At 40.0% G+C, this 23458-nt stretch overlaps 1 protein-coding gene across 2 annotated transcripts; it reads right to left on the reverse strand.

The window, feature by feature from the left end:
* Positions 1-331: 331 nt before the first annotated feature.
* On the reverse strand, positions 332-22647 carry ulk1b (unc-51 like autophagy activating kinase 1). Of its 2 annotated transcripts, none has more exons than XM_046375044.1 (27): positions 21984-22647; positions 21090-21182; positions 20703-20744; positions 17532-17564; positions 16736-16772; positions 15357-15530; positions 13829-13902; positions 13285-13386; positions 12354-12412; positions 11716-11798; positions 11385-11435; positions 10347-10438; positions 9977-10139; positions 9635-9689; positions 9341-9427; positions 8647-8790; positions 8395-8543; positions 7506-7765; positions 7194-7399; positions 6568-6689; positions 6227-6352; positions 5343-5527; positions 4774-4958; positions 4256-4374; positions 4010-4167; positions 3533-3668; positions 332-3230 (listed from the first exon to the last, which is right to left on the reverse strand). In XM_046375044.1, exons 1-27 carry the CDS (start codon positions 22071-22073, stop codon positions 3175-3177), a joined length of 3081 nt encoding a protein of 1026 aa, XP_046231000.1. In that variant the 5' UTR covers positions 22074-22647; the 3' UTR covers positions 332-3174. The 2 variants fall into 2 exon arrangements, with proteins under 2 accessions (XP_046231000.1, XP_046230999.1); XM_046375043.1 differs by having other exon boundaries at positions 9977-10142.
* Between the last annotated feature and the right edge of the window lie 811 nt (positions 22648-23458).

The following is a 23458-nucleotide window of genomic DNA, read 5'->3' on the forward strand; positions in this document are numbered from 1 at the left end:
TCTCATTGTATTTTAGTGCGTTTGTTTTGTGTGTTGTTGAAAGACCTTCACGTATTAACAAAAAAGTTTTGAAGTGTTTCAGCAAGTCATATTAGCGTCTTTCCCTCCATTTAAGTTTTGTCTGAGTGTTATAACTCTAACCTTTAATGAAATAAACTAATAATTAAATAAACTAACAAATTAACTAACCAACTGGCATGGTGAGGTTAATGAATAGGAGCATATAATAGGGCCATAACATTTGTCACAATGGAGCTAAGCATTTCTAAAAGAAGCTTGGGATCATGTCAAACTCCAATCTCCATAACTGAGGTGACTCACTTAAGACAAATTACCTTTCCTTTGACTTTATTCATGTTGGAACTCCCAAAAGTAAAGGTTACATCACGCACAGACACAGAGACAGCGTGTCTGTCATGGATATGACGACATAAGCAACAGTAAGAGACAAATGGAAGATCTGCAGAAGGCCAATTCTTTGGAAATGTATAGATGGTATGGTACTGTTCTCTCCATGCCTGCAGCATTATGTACACAGTGACAACAATAATTTAATTTACAATATTTACAGGTAATACAGAATTAGTAAAGTGAAAGCACAAAATGAAAACATTCAGGTATGTTCTTAGGAAACAAACAAAGAATAATCTAAATCAACGACAGATCTATTACAGAAGTGCACATGGCAGAATCTTCATGAAGGTTACACTTCATTTTATCTTTATTCATACTTTGAACAGTAGCCCTCGAGCTGATAGTCAATATATCGATAAACTTCAGCAGAGTGGAAATGTGCCCCATGTCGGGCACTGTGCCCTACAGCTCTACTCTAACATAATACTCTTTAATTATTTCAGCTGCTTCAAAAATGATTTTTATGGCGCTTTTGACTCCTACCCAAGACAATTATCATCATCATGAGGATGGCCAATAGTAATGATTGTAGGGAACAATAAAAAGTGACACATGCATCCATTTCTTTGAAGGGGTCAGCAGAGCAGCATGTGTAAGAGACAGCAAGCCTGTGGATGAGTTGATGTTAGGAATGTACACTCAAACAATCATTATAAACACACTGCAAAAAATTCAGAAAAAGTGTTGTCAGACAAAAATACAAAAAGGCCACAAAGTAAATATGCAATGTATATTTAGAAAAACCTTTCCTCCATTCTGTTCTTCTGACTGTGCTACTATAATTGCTACTATAAGTGAAAACCATCTTCAGTCTTTACCACACATCATCACCTTATTTTAAAAATATGCACTCTGTCACCATCTTAATTGACTCAAAAAGGCAGAAGAAATATACCTCAGGGAAAAGAACGTAGTACTGGGCCTGTAAGCCTGATGTAAGTTTCATTATGTTGACTTGAGACCTGACTACATCCATGCAATTCAACTGCAGTCAAAATAAAAATCATTCAACATCTTGTTGCAGAGCAATGTCATTTGTACGGAGCAAAGCCCACTATCCTTTAACACATCGCTTCACACATGCATGCATGCACACAAACATCTCTCTGAAAGCAACCAAAGCAGAAGCTGACCATTCCCATTGGCCCACAGTTCAGGGCAGTAAAAGGTATCCCGTTGGGATATATGGCGAAGGTCATTATCAACAACGCATAAATATTTCAGGTAAAATAGACATTTTCATCTAGCACCCCATATCAACAGGACACTTTTCAAAATCAAACACAATTGTCACACACTCACTACTCTAAAGCAGAACACAAAACACTCGATTCTAATCAGTTTTAAGAGTAAACTGATTTTTCTTTTCCTTTATAAAGAAATCTTTGTAAGGTTTCATAGCTTATACCATCTCTGCGTCAACATAACACGTTACCTTTTGACAGCGACTATCATACAACTAAAACTGCAATGAAAGTATGGAAGTAGAAATCTCTAAATAAGCAAATATGCATCTACACAAACTGAACATGTTTTGTATGTTTAACTCACGATGGTTCTCTACAGTACTTCAACAGTGCAAAAACATTCAGACGTTAACACTTGGCTAATATTAACGCTCTTCCTCTCCTGTCAACCACATTCAAATCTGATTATACTTGCTAAACTCCGCCAAGATCGATTGATAACATGCAGACAGAATTTGGAATCATGTGGAGAAAATATCAGTAACAGCAGCATCTTCTAAGCTTCGGTACACCTGAAGAATACACTCCAGGTTATTTCAGCATCTTTAACATGATTACGATCAGACCAGTTTCAGTCACTATTGAATTAAAAGCTATATTTTACATGTAGCAGTGGGGTAGTGAGCATTTTCTGGACCCCATTTGGTCCCTGTTCCTTTAATACCCACCACCACTTAAAAATAAAATCCCTACCTGCATTATTGTTTCATTGATGGGATGTGGTCTTTGACATTAGGCAAGTATAGAATCAGTAAAGTGTCCAAACCAGCATAGTTACCTTTAGTCAATCTAAAATAAAACCTAACACAATCACAAAACTATATATTTTCTATTAATTTCGGCAACAGTTTTTTTACTAGTGCTTGTATGCACTATTGGCCATCTACTGTAGCACTGCTATTTATACTTCCCTTCAGCAAGCAAGTAAAAATGAGAGAAATACAGAGAGAAATAAACCCGGGAAAAACAAACAAGGGGCACAAGACAAACACACAGCTGATGAGAATGATACTTGGCCGTTCCCGGTGTTCATCAGCACACACCCTTACTGTATGTATTCGTACAACAGAAGCTGTACCTTTCCTCCAGCTACTGATCTTGGTATGTAGAGTTGTCTACTGCAAATCTGTAGTATGACTATTTGCCCAACAAAACTTATCTCTTTATATTTAGATAAGTTCTGTATGTGGGTATGAGACTACTTGGCAATAATTGCTCCTGCAAGTGTTACGCGTAGCGAAGGAAAACTTTCAGTGCCATCCAGGAGCAGAGTCAGACATTCTGTCACTTCATGTCCGACGCAAGTTTATGTTGGCAAAAATCATTGCCACTGTCCAAAATTTGAATGGCAGACCATTTAGAGAGCACAAACCCCAGAGGCTCAGTTAAAAACTGAAGCCTCAAGGTTGTCGTGTGCAAAGTGAAAGATGTGGGTGCAGATGTGGTTCCTTGGTAATGCGCAGGGTGCAGATGACTGACATCTCAAATCCACACTCCAAGCAGTGTGAGACTCTCAAACACAGAGTCCTGACTGTAAAGCTGTGAGGCGGCGCTCAATGCACTCCTTACCTGCAGACACAAAGGGAAGGAAAAAAAGGCAGTGGGTGGGTGAGCGCTGCAAAACATGGCCAGGCTGTTTTAGCTTAACTGAATGCTAAAACTTGCTAACCCAAAGACTGAAGGGTTGATTCTGTTTTACATATGTGCATTAGCTCTGCAGTAAGCTGGCTACCTACCCAGGCTAGATATTATTTCTGATATTACTGTATATATTACATATTATGAATTATAGGGAAATTTAAATGGGACATTTGAAATACATACATATTGTGTTGGTAGAGTGGAGACATCCCGCCTTTCTCCTTACTTACATTTGCTAACGCTGATGATGTCATCCTTTTCAGTGAGCAGCAGAGAGAGGCCCTCCATCAGCAGGAGAGCTTTATGGTAGCGCAGGGCTGATGCTTCCCCTTGATGGAACATCTCATCCAGCGCAGCAGCCTGAACCTGAGATGACACAGGGGTGCTCAACTTAGTGTTTTAGTCTATTAAAATATCAATATAATGCTGATGGGACATGCAATGAGATTTTTGCTGTTTTCCTGTGGGCTACTCTTTATTAAGCAAATATGTTTAGCCATTTATGTAACAGACTAATTAGCATCAATTTATTTTAGTGACTTTAAAATATTCCTGGGAAGCAATAATAAAATGAAGCATAAAATAGCAAATGCTTGAGGCCAAAGTTTAAAGAAACAAACAGAGTTTGAAGGGATGTTTTCCACACATGCAGTTAAATCTGTGCTTAAATCTCCTTTTGTGTCTCTCTGATTTTTCCACTGGCTTACCATCTGCACAGTGTGACTGAACAGGAGTCGCTCAGCTGTGATGGAGGTAATTTGGTCCATTAGACGGTGCTTTCTGGAAAAAAAGCACTCCAGACGGGTGCTGAGTGAACGACATGATGACACACTGGACTTGTACAGCTCATTCAGCCTCTTCACTACTGTATATGGACATGAACAAAAATTGTTTTAATATACATATTAGACACCTTACCAGAAGCCAACATGACAAAATAAAATGGCACATACCTTGTTTGACAGTAGTGGATGGGTAGAGTTTACCCTGCTTAACTCTCTCCATGGCTGTGTGTAAGGCAGTGGACAAGAGTTCTGCACTCTTAAGGTAGAGGACCAGCTGTTCTGCATGACTGAGAAGAGAGTCATGCATGAATGAAGTACTGAGAAATCGATGAATGAGACATGAAATTCAAACAGTACAAGGTTGTTGTTGGTGTGTATTTGAAATCTAGTGAAATATTAAATACACGGATTATAGCAGACATATAAGCAATTATGCATTGTGGAGAAAAAAAGTGAATGCATTTGCTTGCTAGCACCAACTCGATTGTGGAATGTATCCAAAGAATTCTGGGGACTGAAGTTGAGACTAAAGTCTTTCCTATTAAAAAGCACTCTCCCTGTTATCCTACTTGGAACAGCCTACCCTAACATTTTTTCTCAATTTCTCACCAACCTGGACCTTATCCAAACTAAACACCATCACTGCCATCAACAAATACTTACAGCATAGTTCATATGGACCTTACCTCCACTCTCGGCTCAGCGAGCTTATCTGATCTGCTACCAGGCTCTGCTGCTGAAGGACGGCGGGATGAGAAATGTCCCCCCACTCCCCTATCGGCGAGGCCCCACGGGCTCCAGCCACCTCCATCAGACAGCGGGCAAAATCCAACGTGAATCGCAGGCTCTGCACAGTGTCTGTATGCTCCTGCTGCACTCCAACAGAAATAGGAGGTAACAGAGTGATAGAATTTAAACAGAACACACCAGAATGTGATTTTGCATTCAGTCCACATGAACAGGAGTCACCGGATGAACTATTCAGTGCATTTTCATTATTCCACTGTCACATTCCACCTCAGGCTATTTTGCTATAATGACTTAAGCTAAAGGCACTTAAAACTACTATTCTCTCTTCTTCTATTTTTCTCACTCGGCACTCTCTAGGGGGATATTTCATTTCAAGATTTTGTGACAATAAACCTCTGATTGATGTACACAACAAAAGGAGCCATTGCTGCATGTGCACACAGAATATCCAGGATCTAAAGGTTGACTTCCCTTTTCAGATGTGTATATAAAACCTGCTTCTCACCTCCATCAGCGTTTCCTCGGGCAGCTCGGGAGCTTCGAAGGTGACAGGGCCACCCATGTTGGCTGTGATAGGATCAGTGAAACTGTAACGAGGACTGGAAGGAGTCTCAAAGCCATCCAGATAGGTGCCTGTCTGTGGATAACGGCTTGTGAAGGAGCCCGCAGGGCTTACTGAAGTGAAAGAGCCTGCAGGAGTCAGAAAAAGAGATGGTAAGAAATATTTTATTTCATATTTAATACAGAACTATCTTTAAATCCACCATTTTCATCACTTTGCAATAAATACCAAAATATACTACCTATACTGTTTGTTGTTTTCAGCATTCAGGCCTGTTGCTAACCACCTTCTGAGCTTTACAGTTAACAATGAATAATGAGCTGCACATTTTTTTCTGTTGATAAATACTAACACCAATTACCAATTACCATCTGGAAAATTGCGTGTTCAGAAAACCATCTGAGTTATTACTCCCTATATTTAAGTACACCTTTTCTCAGAATGCTTAAAGGGGAATTCCAGTGATTTTTAACCTAGACCCTATATTTACATATTTTGATGTGTAAATGACTCATACTGACTTCCAAAAGTTTTGGAATTGGTACAGAAGATCACTTCAGCCGGCAGCTCAAAGTTTGGTATGTATGAATCATTTCCACACTAAAATATGCAAACACGCGGCCCACGTTACAAATATTGGACTTCCCCTTTAATTTCAACTTTGGACAGTACCTCCATGACATTTAACTCTGTTAACTTTCCACATCATGGTAAATGAAAGTAACAGTCTCCCAGAGCTTCATGTTGTAAGTGGAATTTGATTCCCACGTGCTGCACAAGGGCTATGGAGACTCGCATTCATCTGCAGCAGGATGTGCATGTGCTACCTGAGTATTTCCTCTGTCTGGAGGTATGAGGTGGGGTGCTGCCACTGGGAGGAGAGCCCACGGTGAAAACCACCTGTGCTGAGCTGCCGGAGCCAGGAACAAGGACTCCCCCACCACCGGGGGGCACTAGAAGGCAGAAAAGAGCAATGACTGAAGGTAGGGGAAGATGGGTAACTCTGAGGATAAGCTACATATATCATTGAGAAAAAAAGTGTAGAAAAAACTTCTACACTGTATGTCAATGCAAGATTTTAATATGCATCTAGTCCTTAAGTAAATCTATTACATGTTGGAACAAGACACCTAAAAGCACTGAAATCCCATACTACATACATGCCTACCTGTTATATCTATGGCTTTTTCAGAGGTCAGGTTCTCTGTGCTGCCCCGGTCACCCACAAGTCCACCGGGTCCAAACGCAGCCATCAGCAGCATGTCAGAAAGACGACCGGCACTCTGAGACCTGCACCAAAGAGACAGGAATCCAAGACACAGAACAGAGGACATGGAAGGAGAGAAAGTGATATGAATTAGGCAAACTTTGTTATTTAACATATATTTTTACTAGCTACCTTCTTTCAATTACTTACTTTTCTCCTGCTAGCTATGATTATCAATGCTTCTATCCAGTCAATTAAGTTCATAATTCCTGTCTTGACTTTTTCATGCATGCATGAGGAGATTGAGTAAAGAAAAAAAAATCCAGATACAGCAGATCCTCAGCTTCTACAATGCCATGAAATGTGTTTATTAAAAAAAGCTTAATATATAAAAAAAAAGTGATAAAGGTACAAATTTAAAAATTAAAAAAACTCTTTATCTCAAAAACACTTAATTTTTGCCTTCAACAGCTTTCCATTGCATACGCAGATCTATCCATCTTGTATCAAACAATCCCTCCTGGATGTTCAGCATCAGTGTGCTAAACATATCAAATAGAAAACAACAGCACAAACAACAATCTAACCTTCCAAAGCCCTTGGTATCATCATTCCGTCTGTGGATACAGTGGGCAGGTTGGGTGACCTGTGTAGGTGCCTGTTGTCCTGGGTCTCTGGGCTCTGCTGGGGCAGGTCTGCTGCAAGGGGAGCCGATGACCAAACCCTGCTGTGTTAGGAAGGTTACAAGGTTTGGAGAGCTGGGAGGCTTGGGGAATTCAAATGGGGGGATAGTCTGAGAAGAGAGACAAGAGGAGGAGGAGAGAGGCACCAGAGGTTTGTTTAAACTGCTTAGTCTTTTCTTGTTCTCTCTCAAGTGAAAACACATCCCACTGACTCACTCTGGAAGGGGAGCCCAGGATGGTGGGGAGGGGGCTTCGCTGCATCAGCTCACTGAGTCTGGGAGAAGAGTGCAGAGGGCGGATGGTCATGGGGCCTGCCGAGGGGGCCACCACTGGATCTGAGTGCTGCTTCTTTATCTTTTGCCTGCCACCACCACTGGCACACTCTAACAAACAGGGGGCACTGTGGAGCCGTGTGCCCAGTCCTGTCCTCTGTGGGTGTTGATGAGAAGTGGGCCGGGGTTCAGTGTGCTGAGGAGCTGTGGGATGTAAGACAATCAGAGTATTAACTCAGCAGGTGGCATCACAGAATGAAATGTCACGCAGGGCAACAGGACAGCAAATCTACCAAGAGACAGCAGAGATGGACAAGTCCTGCCTAATGCCGCCCCCCCAACCCCTCCGTTGGCATGCACGTCTCCAGACATGGAAGGAACTGTGCCAGCATGAGGCACAGAGGAGTAGAGGGAAATTGGTAAGAAGGAGACTGTTTGTGTATGAAGGAGATTGATTTATTTTCTCAAGCATTAACGTTCAAAACTGCTGATCAGGATGACTCAGAGAGACTCATATTTCTTGTTCTGTCCAAACTTTAATTGGCAATCATGATTTAAAACACAGAATGAGCAATGAATCATTACATATGAGAAGTTCAAACCAGAGACTTCAAAGTCCTTCAAATTAAATATCCTGAACTGCTCACAAGTCGTGTCAACTGCTTTAACACTATACTTTTCACACAGTTGCACAACAATAAATCCAACAAGTTAGCTTAAAATTGGTCAGTGATCCTGCTAGAACAGCCAAAATTTTATTCAAGGCATACAGTATAGGGAAAGCTACGATCTGTGAAATTGGTTTACAAAGTGAAGACTAGAATCTGAGCTACCTTGTGGAGAGAGCTGAAAGGGTCTGGCGCCACCCAGAGAAAGCCTGCGATTGGCAGTGAGTGCTCCCTGCCCATAGGGCGGTGAAGGCCCAGTCCTAACAAAGCCCAGTGAGCTTCCACTGCTGCAGCGGCGCACTGGTGTCGACAGCCTAATAATATAAAGTTCATGAGTCACTGCGGTCAAGTCAAAAAGCATAAATGCAATTTCACATTTGTAACAGTTTGGATTTGTGTGTGTTTGTGGATACAGACCGTGGTGAGCCATCCTGTTTGGTCGAATGGAGGTTTTGTTCCATGCGCTGGTAGTTCTGGAGCTGAGTGGGGACTGGGATGGGCAATGACTGACCATGGTTTCCACAGTTAACACCATAGTTACCTCCCGGGAACTCACTGGGCCTGCCAACAACAGCGAGAAGAACACAGAGTGCCGAGGGAAACAGAACAGAGAGGAGAGAGTTAGTGTGTGGACACTGTGAAGTTTAACACTTTCAACAGGAACACAAATATTTTGAAGAAGAGATATTCTGCTACTGACAAGCCTGCCAAACTTGTACAAACTTGTAATGAAAAAGTAAGCATTATCTTGTGTGCAAGGATAACGGGACAAGATGAGGTTAATTAAAGTCTAAAACTTGCAGTATTTCTAAACAGTCACCATCATATTATATGTTTATGAAGATAAAAACACCCATAATTAACAAATGTGTAGCAGATTAATGTAAGTCATTTGGATCATTTATTTTTATAAATGTAATTTTGTACTTAAGTCATCTCTAGTGCATGAAATGAATGAGTTTGCCAGATATCAAGGAATCTAAGCTACTCTACCCGCTACCTTGTTGACTGCTGCTTCTTCCTTTGCCACTGCCCTTTTCTACAGCTCAGTGTTGTGCCCTCTGAGGTGAACAGCATCACCCTCATCAAACATTCAGCTTTGTGCTGTTACCTGACAGGACTAGGAGACCCACTGTAGGAAGGTGAGTGTGGTGGTGTTTTGGTTTGGCTGCACAGACCAGCAGAAGCCAGGAGAGATCTATTTAAAGGGGAGAAGAGACACAAGAGACATGTCATTAGGACTTACTTTGAAGCTTGTGTTCTCATTTTTACAGTAAATTCAATTACACATAGTCATTTTACCCTCCTTTAGCAGATGTATTCTGTAACACTATCATACAACTGTATACATTAGTATAATATAAAAGTAATGATTATCTATGAATAACCAGTTCTTGCTACTTACCCACTGTTCATCAGGCTGTCTGGCAGCATTTTACTCTCACATGTCAGCTCACCCGCTGGAAAAGCAGGAAAATTAAGAAGACAGCAAAATCAGCAAAGATCAAAAATGGCATTTCCTCAAGTATCTTACATTCTGTCACATGACTCATTAACATTAAGAACAGAGAATGAAAAGAATGACTAAGAGTGGATGGGTAGACAGTGCAGAGTTCCAGATTATGAAGTGCTATAGAAAATATACACTTAAGATATTTCAAGCAATTAATTCATAGAGCTGGAGCCAAGGCTCAGACTATGAAAAGCTGCATTTGACATTTAGGTAGGGGAAAAAATGCTTTCTTACTTGTAAAGTGAGCAGGCACCATGACAAAGTCATCTGTGTCACAGGAGGAGGAGTTTTTGCTGCTGCCACCCCCACCAGACGAGTCCTTGAGGAGAAAACCAGCAGCCTCCTGGGTAGGGGAGGCCAGAGCTTTGGCACGCAAATGCTGAACCTCTGCAAGAGACTGCTGCAGAGACAGGGAGACAGAAAGTAGTAGATAAACAAAGAAAGAAAGCACAAAAGAAATCAAAAAGGAGCAAACAGTGATGAAAGGGCAAATAGGTGCTGACTTGGTTGGCTTCTATGACTGCTCATTAAAAAAGGACAGCCTCATTACTCAGGCACAGACAAGTAAACAAAGGTAAATAAAACATGAATAATGAACACAAACCGGCGGTGAGGCGAGGTGAGAGGTGGAGGAGCTGCTACAAGAGCTGGCTGATGCAGAACTTGGGAAGCAGGTCATGGACACAGTAGGAGTTGCTGTAAAAAATGCAACACATTTGTCAAACAAATAAAGGATGTGGTTTGGTGAGAAGCACTGAATGTAAACAGAAACTTTGTTTACATGAAAACTCCTGAGGGTACCTATCATACCTTGCCTTTATAATGTTTTGCTGAGAAGTAATACTATTTTTATCATGCTCACATCACTATGCAGCTGGCTCTACCACTAAATGGAAAAAAATTTGAGGTTTATAGATTTGCACTTCATGCTTCATGCAAGAAAAAATCTTGTCTCTTAAAACATAGGCATTATTTTAGCATATTTTGAGATACTTTATGACTAATGTGTACAAATGTTTTGGAATTGGTCCAGTAGATCACCTCAGCCATGAAACAGACTGCAATGGCTACAATATAATCACTGGGAGCTGCACCACCCCTGAAAGTACATCCACCAAAAGCGGTTATTTTTTCCCAACCGGGCTTAGATTGCTATTCTAATTATTGCTGTTATTCTAAGTGTTTGATTAGATTATTGTAAGGATCCCTACAGAGATGGCCTTTTTTAATTAAGACTAAGATCCTTTCTGTTTATCTGGAAACAGTGGCTACCTTACGCTCTTCAAAGCCACCACCACACAGAACGCTGTGTGTTTTTCTGGTTTCACTGCTGCCTTGATTGGTTTGTTCGCATTATTGTGTGACTTTGGTGTTGTAAAGGATTAGTTCTAAAACCCTAAAGTGTTTAGACTGCATGTTAAAAAAAAACAGGGTCCCGGTTTTAAAATACCGGAACTGCACTTTAAGCAAATTTGTACTTTTGTATTTGTTTGTTTACTTATCAGTCATATGAGACATCATAGGTTCAAGACATTTTGATATATTACAAAGCGTCCATTATGGATGCAGTCCTGAATTTATGAATTGCTGAAAATAATCCAACCAAGCTCCATTAAGAAGAGCATTGTTTATTCTTACTTACTCTTTTTCATGGATGAGCTTGCCTCCAGAAAAGGGTGACAAAAAAACTCATCTACCAACACAAACAGAAACATAATTAGGAGAAGAGGTGAAACAGAGCAGCATCCCTACAGTAAGAATCTATGCAACAGTACAAAATGATACATAACCTTTTGGGTGGGCATTATTCTGTTATATAACACTTCTTTATCAAACAGAAACACTACACTGACAGGAATATTTGCTACAACAGTGACTAAGTTTAAGTATTTACAAAATGCTATATAGTAATTTATCACTGTGGGTCTGCATCAACCGTTTTGTTTACTGCACTGTGCTTGATGCTCACTAACCAAAGTCCATGCGGTCCTTATGGTTGCGCTGCAGCAGACCCAGCAGCAGGTGCCTCAAATGGCTTGAAGTCTCTCTGGGGATGCTATAAAACAAATAATACAAGTCAGTGTGTGCTGCTGGGCAGAGAAAAAAAACTTCATTAAAGCAAAGTAATAAAAGAAAAAACTGTTACTACACATAAAGCAACATTTTCAGATACACTTTGTTTACTGGAGCCAAAAAATGATATATATGTATTCCCTACAGCAAATTCAACCTTTTCAAAATGCATGGTGTCTTTCACAGTTAGTGTGGTTGTAAACATTCCTGAACACAGAACTTGTGGCAGGCTGTCATTAGGCAGCTTTGAGAAACGTAACCAATCTGACCAACCTGTCATCTTTAACAATGTTAAAAGCAAACTGCTGTTCAACTGTTGAACTTCAACAACACAGCTCGCATAGGCTGCATCTCTTTAGAAGATTTATTATTTTATTCCAAAAAAGTACCAGCACATATCACAAGTTTCTCTTTTCTTATAAGTCCATGAAACAAATGCAGAAAAACGATTTAACCTCATTACGTTGTCTTCATTTATCATTAGACCTGTTAATGACATGAAAAATAAACACGCTGTCATCTCACTGTAATTCTTTACCTGGGGCTGAGTGTCTTGTTCTTTTCATAGAACAACCGCAGGTCCTGGGGACTGCTGGCCTAAATATGACAAAATACCAGAAAGACGAATGAAAACACGTAAATGTCTACCAATGAAGTATGCAGACGGAGAGTCATGGCACCATAGTCTGCACAGATTGAACCCAATCCTGGCACTGTTAATGTCGTGCTTCAACTACTTGTGTAATGGCACGATGCAACAGATACTCAGCTAGATTCAGGAAATGCTGCTGGACTAGTTTCGATGCCAAAATGACTTCGAAGATATGCGTTTCATCTTTCACAACATCAATCAAGTCAGCTCATATTTCATATGATCTGGAGAGGGGACATAGGCTGTTTGAGTGCTTCCAACCAACAGACTGAACTCTGGATTCCGGTCAAGGATGTATGAAAACAAGTTAAAAGAACAATAAGCAGCTTTTTGTGCTGATGCATTTTATTTTGCTATTTGTTTTCCAAAACTTCAATCCCCTTAAAATATTTGCTTCATTTCATTATCAAAATGACAAGCACATTTTCAGTGCATATGACTCACAATCCAGGTTAGTGTCCAGTCTCCAATATCATGTCAGAGAAACAACCATTACAAATTTTAGAATATCTAAAAAGTTGTCTTTCACAAAATTTAAGGCTACAGATATATTTACAATATCTTTACCTTGAAGGCCATCTGACAACACAGTTGACAAACAAGTCTGTAGTGTTGTGTAAGACAAGTCAAGAGAGGGCTAAAGAACTCAGAAAACAGGAAGTGCTGCAGCTGAAAGCAGCTGAAGTAGCTGCTGAGCCATCCCTAAATGACAGCATAGTGGGTGAGAACTATGGGTGAACCAGGTCAAACTGCAACAAAAACATGTATGCTCTAGAATTAAACAGCATACAACCTGTGAATGTGTGCGTGTGTTTACCTGAAAAGGAGCCTTCCCAGTCAGGCACTGAAACACTATGGTTCCTATGCTCCACAAGTCAGCCTTGGCATCATAGTTTTGGGACATGATGACTTCAGGAGCCTAGTGAGCAAAAATAATAGTGGAATTGGTAGAACTCTTTGACAAATAAGTAATGAGATGCTCAAAAGTGCAACATGTTTTTTCCACTCAGGATCTCTCAACAAAAACAAAACAAAAGATGTAAGAAGCATGGGATCATGGGAGTTGTTGTCTTCATTGTTTAACAGCCACCACTGCAAACACCGCCGCAGATGAAATCTATCAGAACTCAAGCAGAGATGTGCACAGATGAGGTGATGTTTTAAAATTACATTCATGTCATGTTATGCAGTCACTGACTTCTTTCCTCACTCTATGACTGTCTCTTGGAAGCTACAGTGACAAGTCACTACAAGAAACGCACTACTACCGTGAATTAAATTCTAGATTTTTTTTGGTCAACAAAATATAACAAAGGTCTAGTCATTGTTAGACATGATGAAAATCTATTAAAAGTGTTTACCATGTACATAGGCGACCCACAGAGCGTTGCTGCCATCATGTTGTTCTGGAGGTACCTGGCAAAGCCAAAGTCCGCTGTGGAGAGAGCGAGTGGGGAGTGAAGAGAGATGGGAATCGAGATCAAAAGAGATGACCAAAGGACAAGTCAAGAACTGGTGCCAGAAGTGGATACAGAAAAAAAAAAATCTGTATTATATTCATACAGAAAATGTGCTGATCCTGGGGACCCATGAAATTAATTATGGAAAAGCATATCCCAATGCAAAAAAACAAACAAACAAAAAAAACAAACAAATAAAAAAATCCTCTTTGTCTGTCACAGGTCTCCAACTGAACAGAAAGTAGACTGTACATTATAATAGCATAATTATAATATGGTTAATGGCTGAGAGGGAGGTTTTCACCATCCTCACTGTGACAGCAGTAAAATGACAACAATTGCCAAAATGATGTTCAACCATGATAACCAAAAACCAACTGTTCAGTTTTGGCTACAGTGGAGCACCAAGACAACACAAATGATCTAAACAACAGCTGCTATGTAAAGAAGGCAAATTCCATCTATGGGAACCACAAGCACAATCAAACATTGATGAATTGATCATTATATTACTTTTTTTGTTTTAAACATAAACTCAAGAAATGTTTCTTAATATCGCTGAGCAAAAGCACACAGCCCAGCAAGTCAACAAACTCATTTTGGAAGTACTACAGATGAACAATGAGTGTGTCTGTCAGTGAGACTGAGCAGGTTTTCCCAGAGTCATGAGGCTAATAACAAGTGGGACAGAAACAAGCCCTCAGACTTCAGTCCCACAGGCCAATCAATACTCTCCAGAGGTACAACAATTAATAGGCTTAAGGATTAGGAGACTTTCCAAACAGATGAACAACACGCACCCACTCTAATGTCATGACACTTATTATGTCGACTGCTCGTTGCTATACCAACATCATGTTCTGGGTGGAATTGGTCAACATCAAAACAGATGAGACACATACATCATCTATCTGAGAATAGGTTTTCTCTTCATTGGTATTTTTTTCCAACAGTGTTTTAACAGTGGAAGACTACAAATAGTGCTGGGGGAAAATGTTAAATTCGACATATACAATCTAATCAATTTCCTCTAACGAGTTAAAATTTTACAATCCTAGTGTAATAAATTACCTCAGGGAAATCATTAATAGGTCCTGCACATGAAAAGAGCTTGATTAGAGCAAAGGGACTGCCATGTGCTGCTTCATGAGATTAAATTAGTTTTTGTTCCTGGTGGTTTGCTATTAAACTCCAGTATACATCTTCAAGCTGTTGTCTTGTGAAATGTTAGAATGTTTTTGCTCTTTTTATTTCTGCCTATAAACACTTTGTCCATATTAATCAAGAGATGGTTGAACCAAGAACTACACCAGTTCAAAATCAAAAACATTAAAGTAAGTTAAGATTAAATTAAGCTAACAAATCTAGAGGGTTTTTTCTAATCATTTTGGGATATGTGTTCGCAGATGCTCACACTGTCAAAACCTACCGATCTTGATGCAGGTGTTGTTGGAGTGCGACTTGCGTCCTGGTGGATAGGAGAGCAGAATGTTCTGGGGTTTGAGGTCCCTGTGGATTATACCTTTGGCCTGTAGGACCCTCATGGCCCCCGCAATTTGCTGGAGGAAAACCCGAATAGTGTCCTCACTCAGTGTGCCCTTAGCTGTGGAAGAACAAGAAGCAAAAATAAATAAATAAAGTAACAATAAAAAGTTGATCAAAAATATGTTAACTTTGGGTATACTCAGTGTGCTTATTTGTACAGTGCATGTGCAATTAACTGCAAAGACAAAGAGTAGACCTATAGGTACTGTATGACCCTCTTTCACAGATGATCAGGTCTATGCAGATCACACTAGTTTTCCTGACAAATCTTGGAATCAAACCATGTTACAACAAACAGACAAAACAGCTAATTTTAAAAATATCTGCAAGCTCTATTTTCCCCTGTTGTCTCACATCACCCCACTGCCACCTCCTGCTCTATTTCCTGTCCTTTCCTCCAATCACCTCCTGGATCTCATGGTGGTACAGTATGGTTCCATGTGAGAGCCCCTCCCTTGTCTTGAATTCCTCTCTGACTCCACCTCCCTTCCAACAGTTTCTTTAAAGCCAAGTTCAGGCTCAACTTGGGCCAGGAAGAAAATTCTGCTCATTAATCCACTGTGGACAGTTGATCCAGAAACACTGGTGAAACTTTTTTTAACCACACAGGCAGAAACATCTACGTGAATAGCTTCTCTATTTAGAGCCTGTGTATATGACAGGCAAAGTTAGCCTCTGCAGGTACAGTATAATCTGTCTGCACATGGCTAGAAGCTGATGCTTTATATCCCACCATGGCATATTTGCATGAGAATGTGGACTAAATCATTTTTCACATATGATGAGAAAAGAAAGTAGATCACAGCAGAGAAGTTGCTCTCTGGCTTTGTTACACTGTATGTCAAAGTCTATTTTAAACTCAAAGGTCCTTCAAAGTTTATGAAGCACCAAAACTATCTTTGTCTTCAGATAAAAGGCTGCTTCCTGCAGTCACACAGGAAGCCTACAAAAACACAGTTGCTGAGTGGCAGCCTCGAGGCATGCATTTTGCTGTAAGTTGCTCCCTTAAAGAATTCAAGACTCTTTAAATCTTCCCTGAAGATCTAATAGAACACAAAACTAATCCTCCTACTTGATGTCTTAACTTATAGTTTCTACCCAAAAATCATTATTTCCAGACCCTTGAAACATTTGTTACATTTCTGAGGGTTTTTTTTAAGACTTAAATGCCTTTATTGGTAGCTTGTAGCATTTCTAGTCTAGAAATTAAAGATGAGTCTGCTGTTGGACATTGTGTGAGTGAATTGGCCTCGTTGCACTTACAGTGCAGGTAGTCAGCAAGGTCGCCTCCATTGCAGTACTGGGATTGCAAAGAGTCACAGAAGGGGGGGCAGGAAGAGAAAGAAAGACATAAAAAAGATAACATTAGGAAATACAGGTAACATGGAGGACTTATGTGTAACTACAGTGAATAAGTGTCAGACATCAGCTGTTCTCTGAGGGGACAAGAAAGCAAACAAGATCAGAGCAGTGATCTGCTGAAAAGTGATGCACTTTCAGATTAATACTCTTGGTGTACATAAAATCCTGCTAAACACTAGCAAAATGATCTACACAAAATATCTTTATGGCTAACATTTGTTCAGAGAACAACCAGGCTGTGAAAAATCAATATGCCTCTGAAAATATTGAAATATACTGGGAATTTAGGCTGTCAGAACAAGAAACAAGTGTGACAGACAGTTCTCACCCTGCCTTGCAAGAATGATTAATATGTATTACCATACTACCATTCATGATGAACAATAATTAAACATGCATTCTGTGTTGTTTAATTGTACAAAAAAAGGAAAAAAAAACTTTATTCCAAGGGATAAACTGTTAGTGAAACAGTAGTTAGAAGATTCACAAACTGTATTTTACCTGTGGTTCTTCATCAATTAAATAGTATTAAGCCACACTGAAAACCTAGCAGCATTTGGATGCGGACTGGTGGCCATTTCCCCCTTTGATGCCTGAGGACAGAGCTAATTATAGCCCAGGCCCTGTCAGAGCTGCCCACAAAAGCTGAGACAATGCAGTGCTGAGCAAACAAAGCCAAACATCACAGCAAGCTTACCTCCATTACCAGGTACACTGAGCTGGCAGTTTCCTAAAGAGAGAAGAGATAAGAACAGGGGTAAACAAACAGATGTCAGTGTCACACAAAGGATGGAACAGGTGGTCCTTGTGTTCATGCAAACTAAGATGGTGATTTGGATGGGGGAAATATACAACAGCCTAAGCCTAAATAAGAATTAAATGCTGGGAGAAAAAAAAGAAGCTTAGTGAAAGAGAGACTTGGCAATACAGAAAAAAGAAACACAGGTGAGAGGCAGATGTCAAATAATATCTAAGCTTTGCACAGTTGTAGTGTTTTTAAAAATGGATGCCACACTCCTACACCACTGGACTTTTAAAAAGAATTGCAGCCTGTTCTGTGTCTTGCATATGTTTAAATGTAAACATTTTAAGAAGTAAAAGCATGTCGGGCATCAGTAAGAAAATATGAAAACAATGTATTCTGCTACATTGAGAAAGAATCAGAAGGTTGGCTCTGCTGTCAACAACACGATCACAACAACGGGTAAATCACAAGCGAGAAGTGTGTGAAACCTTTAACTCATAAGCTCGCACAACAACACCAACTAACAATAAATACCTTTAAATTTAATTTACTAGCAGCTTAGATAACTTTTGATGATACTTGGCATTCTAGCAACTCTTAGAACCTCTGTTATTTACTTTTCCCTAGTGTCCTCTCTCTCTCTCTGACAACATGTCTGAGTGACAAGTTTTGAAAAAGAAAACACAGAGCAGCCTGCTTGAAAAAACCTTCTTATCTCAAAGCAGCAGATGACTGCACCCTTTCGCTCTGACCTCCGCTCAGTATCGTGTTGAATCCACCAGTCAGAGGCCAGCCTGTTTTCAGCTGAGTCAGGTCTTTTGAAATTGGTTGTCTTTGGCTTTATTGAAGATGGACAGCAACTAGCAAACCGGCCAGCGAACCATCTGGTTTCAACAGGCTGTCTCTCTGCTGCATTTATCTAATGGTATTGCATCCCTGCAATTCTGTGACAAAAAAGTGAAAAAACTGATAAAAAGTTTAGCTTTAAGTCTGTCTTCTATTCGCTCTTGCTGAAATAGGAAGTTGTTGCTAAAATCTTTTGGTGCTGTGACTGTCACAGTAAGGTTTGCCTGCACCTCCAGGACAATCCAGGAAAAACACAATGATTCAACCCCCAAACTAATTTGGATGAGGCAATCAGATAATATGTGAAAATCAAAGCAAATGTTTCTCTCTGGTGTCTCTCTGGTGTCCAGTGTTTGCTTTAGTTTCAGTTTCCTCCTGACCTAATTAGATAGCTGGTTGGTAAGATCCTCTGCACAGAACATCTACACTATCTGCTGCTGTGCAACAACAAACCTGTAATCTTAGAACCCAGCTTGGACTAGCTTAGGTGCCTCTGTGAGTTTGAATACAAATAATAAAGTGAAATATGTCTGAGTTCTGCATGGGCAGATGCATTATAACATTTTGCAAACACTTTTCTCTGAGCTCTTGATGAAAGAGTTCTTCAGCAAAGCAATTAAAACCCAATCTGCTGTGCTGTGCTCAGCATATAAATGTATGCATCACTGGGCATGACTTCGTTTTTGGAATCTTCTTTGCATGATGACTAAGTCCTCTGACAAAAACAAAAAGATAAGAGCTGAGAATGAATGGTCAGCTTAAATCAGCATAGCAAATCTCTTGGTCTGGCAATAAAGCTTACAATATTTGCTCTCATCCAGACTTAAAGTTAGGGTAGATGATAGAATGTAATTTATAAGCATTTTTGTTACATTTGTTGAAATTCTCTTTACATTACAAAAATTTTAAAAAATGGTTATTGTGGCTGACCTGTAATAAGTCCAAAGGTCTACTTGCTGGTGTGCCTACACACCTTCCCCTGTCGTCAGTGTCCATACACACAGACTTCCACAAAGTTAGACGGATATATTTCTAAAGCTTTTCACAGGCGAGTTGCACAGGAATGGCAGAGAAAGTGCAGTCAAAGCAGCTTGACAATTGTGAGTATTAACAGCAGCCATGTTTGATGTTTACATTCATGAATGAGACATCAGGTAGTAAGATACCGTTAACGATGATAACGATGCGCTACCCTCATTTTGGGTGTCGTAGTTTATATTTTTTCAGTTGGATACTTCCAAAATCGAGCTTTCTTTTACCCTCCAACATCACCAAGTCCAGCTTCAAAACACAGTTTTCAAATATGACATTTTCATACAGCAAAGAGTACACTGAGACCAGACACATTTTTGCATTATGACATTATGACAACACACAGCGATGCAACTAGATGTATGTCCAAATTACTGTAACATTCCTCACAAGTAACACCAGCTTCTCCAACACCTGAGCAAACCTCGTTCTGCACTAAGGGAGTGCCATTATGCAATATTCTAGTCTTGTCAGATGTTACAATTAGTATAATGTGTACATCTGTACATTAGATTTTCTTTAACCAGATGGCAGGGCGTTAGTCAAGGACCAAAACAAACACCTGGTGAGGTAACATACATATTTGTGTTGGCGCAGGGGGTCATCTGGCAGATGTTGCCACAGATTGTTTTCCAGGCCTACAGGCAAGAACATCACAGTAATAGTGTATTCTCATTCATCACCTTATAATGCAGCACCTGTCTTGTGTGGCACTCAGCTGTATGAGAGCAAAATACCTAGTCTACGTCTTTGGCACAAGGCTCGCGGATAGCAATACTTGATGTAAGTTTAAATAATAAGACATACTTCCCAGAAAGCCTTAATCAAGGGGACCAGCAGAAACAGCTCATGTGACTATAGACTGAATGCAAAAACAGTGATGATGGCTGAGCTCAACAGGACACAAAGGCAAAGCATTTGCTGAAACTTCACAAGGATTTGCTATACATGGAAGAGCAGAGGAAAACATGCCTGAACAAGATAAAGTGGAAACAGTTTTTAGAACAAACAGATGTAACAAAACCTCATATAATAAGTAGGGAAAAGAGTATTCAAGCTGCATTAGACAGAAGTGGGTCATGTGGAACAGACAACAACCCATCTGCTCCACTTGGTGAGCACTGTGTGATGAGAAAATTGGGACAACAAGAGGTGTGATAATCATGTATGTAAACAGAAGCTGTTTACATAGAAGACTGTGCAGCCTATTCCTGATGTGTCATTTGTGAGTGCAGTACTGCATACCTGAAAGTCCAGTAATGCAACAATGTTCTCATGTTTCAGTTCCTGTAAAAATAACAGAGAAAATTATTATCTGTATGGTAAATCAGTTCACCTTGACTTGTACAGTGCAGTCCATTTAGTCTGAACCAAAATGATCCCAAAACGTTATGAAAATACACTACACATCTAAATGAGGTAATAATAATTTTTTTAACATAAATAGAGATATGAGAGATAGACATTTACCAATGCTGGTGAAGGCTTACAGGTTTGTTTTTGCTCAGGTCTCGAACAAGCAAATACACATTAGTACGTGTGTGTTCCTCATAATAATGTGTGAAGCACATATAGTGACTGGAAACAACTGAACTCACGGGTAGAAGCACTTTCTGATAGCTTGTGACTTACCTTGAGTATTTTGATTTCTTTCCCCAGTAGCGTCTGCGACTTGGCCAGATTCTTCTTATTTATGCACTTTACTGCCACCTCCCAGTCATGTTTCTTGAGGGAACCATTACATGTAAAATTATTTTTGGCATGCATAAAACAATAATGCAATGCACTATTAAGCATCTAAACAAAACAGCAAATCTATTACATGTTAGTGGACTGTTGTTGACTCTGGCTTCCCTCCTTCATGCTGTAGACTGGAAGGGTTTCTGTTAACATTATCTAACCTTACAACATATTGGAACCTACTGTATTGTGCTTTGTAATGTGTTATCAGAAGACACTTTTATCTGTGTGCCAATTTACTAATGTAGCAACACAGATGCTAAGTTATAGGCCTGTCTACATTTCCCTTTGCGTGTTTTGTTTGTCTCAGCAGATGTGATGTATTATGTTACCAGCGTGTAATCAAATTAATATGAAGCCGTTATGATTTATACTCTTTCGTTTCAGGTATGAGACATGTCTCAGCATGCACTTTAATGACCTCAGTGCACAGCTTAGCGGAAACAATAGCGTCCGTAAGTTTGCCACATTTACAGACGTGTATCATCTGCGTTATAGACCTGTCAAAATACAAAAGACCCTCTCAAAATGACCACACATGCATTAAGACATGTCGTAAGTATTTCAGCATTTTATCCATTAACTGCCTGTTATTTTAAGCAACATCCTGAATACGCTCCCAGGCCTCTTAAGGCCGTACAATGAAAACAAATACAGCAGATGGCCAATAAAATGCGATTCAAGTCTGACAATACAACCAAACCATTCACGCATTTGATTTAGTCAATGTTTGCAAAGGTATACATTTCTCAAAAAATAATATAAACAGTAGTCGAGGAAACTCACCTCTCGATGTCTACCTTTGAAGACGACAGCAAATGCGCCATGTCCTATCAAGTCCTTCCGACTGAACTCAAATTTCCCGACCGTCTCCATATTGTGCCGAAGTCTGATTTTACACTACTTAGACGCGGATAAATGACCAGGAGGCTTCAGGACACTCTTCTGGCTAGCAAGTGTTCCTCTCTCCTCTGTCAAGTAGGGGCAGCAGCAGGGATGTTCACCCCCTCTTTCACTTGCCATGGGCTGCCTTCCTGTCAACAAACTGTATTCTTCTCTCATGTTCGCACGCATACGATTTGGAGTTCAACTCCTAATAAAGCTGTACGGTCATTTCCATCACAGGAGACGCGGCCAACACGAAGTTGGCTAACTTAACAAATGGGAACTGGACGAGTCTTGTTGTTGCAGCTATCTTTGACGTGCCACCTTAAATAGCAGCTCCTAGCGTTTTGTTTATATACACTCCTCACTTCTGTCGTCTGAAGAGTCCAAGCGAAACAAGCGCTGCCTGTGAACTTAAAGGAAGCTAATAATGTTAATTAACTAGCAACGACTGCGAATATTCCCCGTAATCTCTTGCAATTAGCGGCTGACTCACCGAAAGTCAGGCAATCGATCGACCCTACAAAGCAGACGGCGTCCAGCATCTGTAACAACGCGCATGCGCAACTACAGCTGAAGATCTGACGTCAGAGTAACGTCCTCAGCTGGCTTCGATCGTAAAATTAAAGTGTGTGTTTATTTATTTATTTATTTATTTATTTATTTATTTATTTAAGACTTGTCTCTTAACATCAACAGTGTGGAACACCACGAGATGGTACACGCGCACGTGTGGTTGTGTGTGTGCTTTGGAGTGTTTAGGTTAATTAATTAATTTAGATTATTAAAGGTGGAGAAATATAAGGGAAGAGGATGAAGAAAAAAGACCATATTCCGTTGATTAACGTCTGAAATGGCCACTAGGTGATATAAAAGACAACCATAATCATTATTATCATCATCGTTATCATCATCAGACATTATCATGGGCGTGGAGGTGTAGCTTCCAACACCAGCAAAGAGAGACTGAGATGATGGGGAAAAAAATGACAAAATGGGAGATGTGGAAAAGATGGCAGCAGAGACATATGGAGCAGCTGTAGATGGAGGAACATCAAATAAATGAATAAACGGACAAAAAACTACAGGAAGAAGATGACAGCCAGATCAAGCTGTCTTTCATGAGAGGATTGAAACAGCATATATACTCATTCTTAACTAAATTATCTCTATTTTCATGCCTACAATGTCACTCTACATATGACAGAAAACATAAGAGACTCAAAATGCCCACCAAACTGCCCTTCAGTCCAATTCTAAATGAAGGATACTCCATTAATCGTATGAAGAAGTGAATGTGGAAAATTTAATGAGAGGCTAAGTTCAGTAAGGTATATTTGTTTCTATTTGTTTGGGTGAGTTAATGTGTTTCTGAC

Source organism: Scatophagus argus, chromosome 20, assembly GCF_020382885.2.
Source record: "Scatophagus argus isolate fScaArg1 chromosome 20, fScaArg1.pri, whole genome shotgun sequence".
Lineage (NCBI taxonomy): Eukaryota > Metazoa > Chordata > Actinopteri > Scatophagidae > Scatophagus > Scatophagus argus.